At 44.2% G+C, this 7893-nt stretch overlaps 1 protein-coding gene across 1 annotated transcript; it reads right to left on the bottom strand.

The window, feature by feature from the left end:
• Positions 1-4914: 4914 nt before the first annotated feature.
• LOC116377195 (uncharacterized) lies at positions 4915-6106 on the bottom strand. Its single transcript, XM_031838773.1, has one exon. The coding sequence runs from the start codon at positions 6104-6106 to the stop codon at positions 4955-4957; it is 1152 nt and encodes a 383-aa protein (XP_031694633.1). The 3' UTR covers positions 4915-4954.
• Positions 6107-7893: the final 1787 nt, after the last annotated feature.

The raw sequence follows: 7893 nt of genomic DNA, 5'->3' as shown, positions 1-7893 counted from the left end.
CAATTAATCCATTAACTAAAATATATCTCCCCTCCGTGTCTTTATGAATTAGTGTTTGTGTGAAATTAATTTTTCAATTCAATTCAATTCATTTTTGTATAGCCCAAAATCACAAATTACAAATTAGCCTCAGAGGGCTTTACAATATGTACACATTTGACATCCTCTTGTCCCAGGACCCTCACATCGGAACAGGAAAAACTCCCCCAAAAAACCCCTGTAACGGGGAGAAAAAGAGGAAGAAACCTTAGGGAGAGCAACAGAGGAGGGATCCCTCTCCCGGGATGGACAGAAGTGCAATAGATGTCATGTGTAGAACAGGATAGTGAATTACAGCACATTCAATGTATGACAGAACCACGGCAGGAGGCAAGACCTGGTCCAGGTATAACCCGGATACCAGTGGCGGGCCGTGCATTTTATACCTGGGCCTTCACTGCTGTCCTGCAGCTGAAACACCACCTTATAACCACATTATGGCACCACAGCTATTATTCATTTTTAAGGCTGTAACTATGTACGTCTTCATATTAAACCGTTCGGTACGAGTCATTTGAATAGTGCCAGAGCATTTGGAAAATGCAAAAGCCTAAATTCATGAAAATATAATGTTCTCAGCTGGTCTGGCTGCGGGATCCACCGTCATTCCTTAATGACAAGCTGCGACCCAAAGAGATTATCATAGGATTTTACTTTCACAACTTGAACGTTGAATGTACTGCTCTGCAATGTCTTTCCTCTTCTCAGTCTCCTGTGTCATGGTGCATCTCACTCAGTCAGAATGCATTTTGATTGGCTGAGCTGCATCACGTGATGTGATTCACTACCCATCAGCCTCTGCTGGCTGTTAAGTTTCGTTTCACGATAGTCACGTGATCGCCCACTGACCAATCACAGCACACTCTGCACCTCGAGGCAAAGCTACACATGGACACTGAGCGGCATGTAATGCTGACGTCATTATATGCCGGCTAGCAGGTGCTGACACGTCAAAGAATACACCCAACATGTCAAACTAAAGATCTGATTGGTTGAACACTATGACAATCAACAATATTGTTGGCATTCACTTTAATCTGCACTGGCTGCAGGTGAGACTCTGCAGGCCTCTGCCTGTCTTCTTACCTAGAGACACAGAGGTGAAATCTGATTGGATAAAAGCTCTACTTAAAACAAGCTGCACTGGAAGCAGAGCAACTGAGGAAGACAGTAATGAGAAAATAAGCTAATGGGACAAATAATTAGAATACATGTAGTGTATTTATGAAAAATAATTAAATTATAAAATAGATATAGCTTTGTGATTATGTTTAGGCCAGCAGAGAAGGCCTTGCCGGCCCTGACGGCCCACCACTGCCGGATACACAGGAACCTGTGAGGCGAGAAAGCACAGAGACTGGTGAAGAAGCAGGTCAATAATGTGCATTAATGGTATCAGTAATATGAAATAGTAATGTGAGTAATAATAAAAGTGATATTAGCAGTTGGAGTCAGCAGGGCCATGGTAGGAGGAAGGACCAGGGTCCAGATGAAACCATGCTCCATGGAAACCTGTGAGGAGAGAAAGCACAAGGACTCCGCGGAAGAGACAAAATCAGTACTGTGCATTAATGGTATCGGTAATAGGATTAATAATGTTAATAATGAAGATCGTAGTAGGTGTCAGCAGGGCCATGGCTGGTGGAAGGACCAGTGTCCAGATAGAACTGCGGTCATGGGAACCTGTGAGGCGAGAAAGCACAAATAATCCGGGGAAGAAGTAAAGTTAGTAATGAGCATTAATGGGACATCAGTGCATACAGACAGAGGTGAAGAAGAGGAGGAGAGCGGTGCTCAGTGTATCCTAAGGAAGTCCCCCTGTAGTTTTTGCCTATACCAGTTTGGGGCCGGTCCAGGCAAACCAGAGCCAGCCCTAACTATAAGCACTATCAAAGAGGAAAGTCTTAAGCCTACTCTTAAATGTGGTGAGTGTGTCTGCCCCCCGGACTGAAACGGGAAGCTGGTTCCACAAAAGATGAGCTTGATAACTGAAGGCTCTGGCTCCCATCCTACTTTTTAAGACTCTAGGAACCACAAGTAACCCTGAATTAATGGAGCGCAGCTCTCTAGTAGGGTAGTATGGTACTATAAGCTCTTTAAGATATGATGGTGCCTGACCAGTTCGGGCTTTGTAGGTAAGTAAAAGGATTTTAAATTCTATTCTAGATTTTACAGGGAGCCAGTGCAGAGAAGCTAATACAGGAGTAATATGATCTCTTTTCTTAGTTCTTGTTAGTACACGAGCTGCAGCATTCTGGATCAACTGGAGAGATTTAAGAGACTTATTAGAGCAGCCTGAAAATAAGGAATTGCAGTAATCTAGTCTAGAGGTAACAAATGCATGAACTAATTTCTCTGCATTGCTTTGAGAGAGGATGTGCCTGATTTTTGAAATATTACGTAGGTGAAAAAAGGCAGTCCTAGAAATTAGTTTTATCTGAGAGTTAAAAGACAAATCCTGATCAAAGGTAACTCCAAGATTCTTTATGGTGCTGTTGGATGCCAGCACAATGCCATCTAGAGAAACTATATCATCAGATAACTGATGTCGGAGGTGTTCTGGGCCTAGTAGAATAACTTCAGGTTTGTCTGAGTTTAACATCAGGAAGTTGCAGGTCATCCAGGTTTTTATGTCCTTAAGACATGCTTGCAGTTTAGCAAGCTGATTGGTTTCATCTGGTTTGATCGATATATATAATTGAGTATCATCTGCATAACAATGAAAGTTTATAGTGTTTTCTGATAATATTGCCTAAAGGAAGCATATATAAGTTGAACAAGATTGGTCCAAGCACAGAACCTTGTGGAACTCCATAATTGACGTTGGTCTTCATCGAGGCTTCATCGTTTACATACAAACTGAGATCGATCCGATAAATAGGATCCAAACCAGTTCAGTGCGGTTCCTTTGATGCCAATATAATGTTCAAGTCTGTGCAACAGGATGTAGTGGTCTATCGTGTCGAACGCAGCACCAAGGTCTAACAGGACAGGAACAGAGACTAGTCCTTTGTCTGATGCGATTAGAAGGTCATTAGTTATTTTTACCAGAGCTGTCTCTGTGCTATGATGCTTTCTAAATCCTGACTAAAAATCCTCAAATAAACTATTGTTACGTAGAAAGTCACACAACTGATTTGCAACTGCTTTCTCAAGAATCTTAGGGTAGGAAGGGAAGGTTAGATATCGGTCTGTAGTTGGCCAACACCTCTGGATAGAGAGTGGGCTTCTTAAGAAGAGGTTTAATTACAGCTACTTTGAAGGACTGTGGTACATGGCCTGTTAATAAAGACAGGTTGATCATATCTAATAAAGTCGTGCTAATTAATGGTAGCACTTCTTTAAGCAGCCTAGTCGGTATAGGGTCTAAGAGACAGGTAGAAGGTTTAGACGTAGAAATTGTTGAAGTCAGTTTGTCAAGGTCGATGGGAGTAAAGCCATCTAAACATATATCAGGGTTTACAGCTGTTTCTATGGTTACTCTATTTGTGGAAAGATCGGTACTAGTCGAGGGTAGGAGATTATTAATGTTCCCTCTAATAATTATAATCTTATCATTAAAGAAGTTCATGAAGTCATTGCTACTGAGGTCTATAGGGATACTCGGCACAACAGAGCTGTGACTCTGTCAGCCTGGCTACAGTGCTGAAGAGAAACCTGGGGTTCCTATTTTTCTCTATTAACATTGAGTAGTAAGCTGCTCTGGCATTACGGAGGGCCTTCTGATACGTTTTAAGACTGTCTCGCCAGACTAACTGAGATTCTTCCAAGTTAGTGGAACGCCATGTTCTTACAAGTTTTCGCAATGTTTGCTTTAATTTGCGGGTTTCACGGTTATACCAAAGAGCGAACCTCCTTTGTTTTACTAACTTCTTTTTTAAAGGAGCAATAGAGTCTAGTGTCCTTCTCAGTGAGCTTGTAGCACTATCGACACGATGATCAATCTGGGTAGGACTAAAGTTAGCACAGGAGTCCTCTGTTATATTGAAGCATGGTGAGCTACGGCACCATCAGATAGACATCTAGTGTAGTAACTCTTGCTTACCGGTGTACACTCCGTTAGTAGGAATTCAAAGGTTATTAGATAACGGTCCGATAAAAGAGGGTTCTGTGGAAAGACTATTAAATCTTCTATGTTAATGCCATAAGTCAGAACCAGGTCGAGAGTGTGGTTAAAACAGTGAGTGGGTTTCTGTACATTCTGACAGAAACCAATCTAATCTAATAATAAGATAAATGCAGTACTGAGGCTATTGTTCTCGACATCCACATGAATATTAAAGTCACCTACAATAATTACTTTATCTGTTTTAAGGACTAGACTTGATAAAAACTGAGAAAATTCTGATAAAAATTCAGAATACGGACCTGGGGCCCGGTACACTATAACACATATAACTGGCTGTATTGTTTTCCAGGTTGGGTGTGAAAGACTAAGAACCAAGCTTTCAAATGAGTTATAGTTTAGGGTTTAATAATAGGCTTGAGTCAAAGATGGCTGCTATTCCACCTCCTCGGCAGGTGCCTCGAGGAATGTGAGTATTGATATGACTTGGAGGAGTTGATTCATTTAGGCTGACATATTCTTCATTACACAGCCAGGTTTCAGTAAGACAAAATAAATCAATATGATTATCTGATATTAGCTCATTAACTAGTACAGCTTTAGATGACAAAGATCTGATATTTAAGAGTCCACATTTAATTATCCTATTTTGTTGCACTGTTGCGGTAGTTTTAACTTGGATTAGGTTATTTTCTTTAACTCCTTGATCGTTTATTATTTATTTAATTAATTTAAGTGGCCGTGGGGCAGACACAGTCTCTATGTGGTTTTGGGTGAGTAACTAACTAATGGAAGCTCAGAGGAGTGTGTAAGAATGCAACTCTGCTTCCTGGTCTGAACTCTGGTTTGTCATGGACCAGGTCCATACAGAAACTGGGTCAGATTTGCAGAAATGAGATCTGCTCCATCCAAAGTGGGATGAATGCCGTCCCTCCTAAGCAAACCAGGTTTTCCCCAGAAAGTGTCCCAGTTGTCTACGAAGCCCACATTGTTTGCTGACAGCCAGCGGTGGAACGATGACATGCGGCTAAACATTTCATCATTGGTCAGATTCGGGAGGGGGCCAGAGAAAACTACGGAGTCCGACATGGCTTTTGCGTATGTACACACAGATTCCACATTAACTTTAGTGATCTCAGAGAGCCGTAGCCGGCTGTCATTCCCGCCGACGTGAATAACAATCTTACTGTATTTACGGTTATCTTTAGCCAGTACTTTCAGATAGGACTCAATGTCGCCTGCTCTGGCCCCGGGTATACATGTAACTGTAGCCTCTGGTTTCACTAGCTTCACGTTTCTCAGAATAGAGCTGCCTATGACCAGAGTCGGTCTCTCAGCTGAGAAATCAACTCTGCTGGGTGCAGAAGACCCGTTTGTAACGCGAAGTGGCTGCAGGCGAGCCGAGTGCTTCGCCCCAGGTTTAAGCCTCCCGTGAGCAGTCACCCGGCCCCCCGGCTGCTCGGGGGCTGCAGGGAGACGGCTAGCGGGAGCCACGTCTGTTTGGGCCGCACCGGCTACGCCCGCAGTCACCAGCGTCTTAGCTTCCATGGTGCGGAGCCGTACTTCTATCTCGCTAAGCCTTGCATCTAACTGTTGAGTTACCTCCGTCTGCGCCAACGAGTAGGGGTGAAGGGTAGAGGAAGCCCGGGAGGGAGTATTCTCCGTCAGGACTGCGAAGTGGTTGGAGGTGGTTAACGGAAACTCCCCAGCTGGTTTTCTCAGGAGGCCGCGGCGTACCACCTCCGTCCAGGATGCCGGTTTCGGAGTGGAGCTATGGGTCGGGTCTATAGCAGGTCCTCTCAGCTCGTGGTCGGAGGACCGCCTACACTCCCCGTCCGCAGGGCCTGGTAGCCAGGGAACAGTGTCCGCAGTGTCCGAGACCAGCTGAGATTGCATAGATGAGATATGCTTTGCCTGGGCCACCGCTACGGATACGAATCCGTCGATCAGCTGTTCCCTTTTCCGGACTTCAGACTGGCCGACTGGACTGGACTCGGCCATGTTGGAAGTCCCTGCTTCCGGTTTATCTGAAATGAGAGGGAAAAGGTGATGGGTCTGCTCAGAAGTTCTCACAAAAACAAACAAACAAATGTATGTAGCAGAAGTCGGTAGGCGAGTGAAAGGCGTAAAGGTGTGTGTGATCCGATGGCCTCCACGCTGTCTCAGCTGCAGTTCACACCACACTACAGGCTGGTGATGTGCTGCTCTGTCGCTGCTGCTCTGTGCTCTGTCGCTGCTGCTCTGTGCTCTGTCGCTGCTGCTCTGTGCTCTGTCGCTGCTGCTCTGTGCTCTGTCGCTGCTGCTCTGTGTATGAGTATGGATACTCCCTTTTTTCTCCCTGACCGGTGTGAAGAGTAATATACTTTATCTGCCCAAGACCTTTTCAACTTTTCATGTTCCGTGTCAGATAAGTGGGTTTCCTGAAGGAATGCAATGTGACAGTTGGCCTGTTTCATCTGATGCAGAATTTTCTTTCTCTTAACAGGGCTATGGAGACCTTTGACATTATAACTTATAACTTTTAGTGGGTCCATTAAGTACGGTATGTAATTTGCATATTTTGGGAGTTTGTGTAGAGAGATGGGAAGCGGAAGTAAACAGGCAGCACATGGGTCATGTATCTTGTTATGTGGAGTGTGGAGAGTTGGACTAGATAATGAAACCAATGGGGGTGGGGTAAAAAATTGTATTTAAGAAAAATGGATGATGACCTTGTTGTTCTTATATCCAATGTAGGATCCCCGGAGAACAGTGGGATCAGAACAAGGGGAACGCAACAGTTGTAACTGCTGTTAACTAACATTAACAACAGTCCGGTGAGACCTAGTCCCTAGCCACTAAGGGCAAGTAGCAAAAGTGCACAGTCGAGATTGAATTGACTATACTATGGGTGTGCTAAGATAAGGAATAGAGAAAGAAAGAAGAAAAAGTAAAGAAAAGTAGACACAGAAAAGGACGGTGTCGAGTAATGGCCATTCAGGCCCCTGCAGTTCCTGGCATAGGTCTGTAAAGTCAAAACAGCTCCTCATGGTAAAATAGTGTTTGAGTTGCACGCAGAGCTAAAGGTGTGTCAGTAGTCTCCTCTTAAGGTCGCTGCCAGTGAGCAAGTATAGCGGAATGATACAAGCAATATGAATAGAAATATCGGGCACAGTATAGGCTATAACGGTTGGTGTCCTGGTAATGGAGATGGGTATATTAAAAATATTAGCTATGAGACACATTTTTCCTTTTCCCTTCTCAGGTGTGATTCGAGTAATATAAAAAAATAATATTATTTAAATATAAAATAAAGTAGGAAATAATGATGTGCCAATATGTGAAATTGCAAAACTCACTGGTCAGTCCTTACTGTGATCAACAGTACTGGTAGGGATACATTTAGTCAGCAGCCTCAGTAGCTGGGATAACCTTCTTCTGGACATACTCCATGGCTTTGCTGGGATCCAGAAACTCTTCGTCTTCGTTGTTGTGTGAAATCCGGAGTCTGGCTGGGTACAGTAGACCGTAGCGGACTCCCTTCCTTCCTCGTAGGGCCTTCCGTATGTCCATGAACGTGGCTCTGGCTTTGGCAACACTGGGTGTGTAGTCTGGGAAGATAGCGATCCGGTTCCCGTTGTAGACCAGTGGTGCTCTGTCTCGGGCTCTCCTTAGGATCTCTACAGCATCTCCGTCATTGTGCACTTCAGCGATGATCACTCGTGGTTTCTCCCGGTCTCCTGGTGGCGAATGTGCGGTGCAATCGGTCGATCTTTATGTCCCGGTCCATCTGCAGGACTTCTTTAATA

This window comes from Anarrhichthys ocellatus, unplaced genomic scaffold (assembly GCF_004355925.1).
Source record: "Anarrhichthys ocellatus isolate YVR2014 unplaced genomic scaffold, GSC_Weel_1.0 scaffold1002, whole genome shotgun sequence".
NCBI classification, from domain to species: Eukaryota; Metazoa; Chordata; class Actinopteri; order Perciformes; family Anarhichadidae; genus Anarrhichthys; species Anarrhichthys ocellatus.
The sequence above is the reverse complement of the archived record's forward strand: the minus strand, read 5'-3'. Positions and strand labels throughout refer to the sequence as shown.

Coding starts and splice junctions, on each gene's coding strand:
- LOC116377195 (XM_031838773.1), bottom strand. CDS start 6,106: ATGGCCGAGTCCAGTCCAGTCGGCCAGTCTGAAGTCCGGAAAAGGGAA.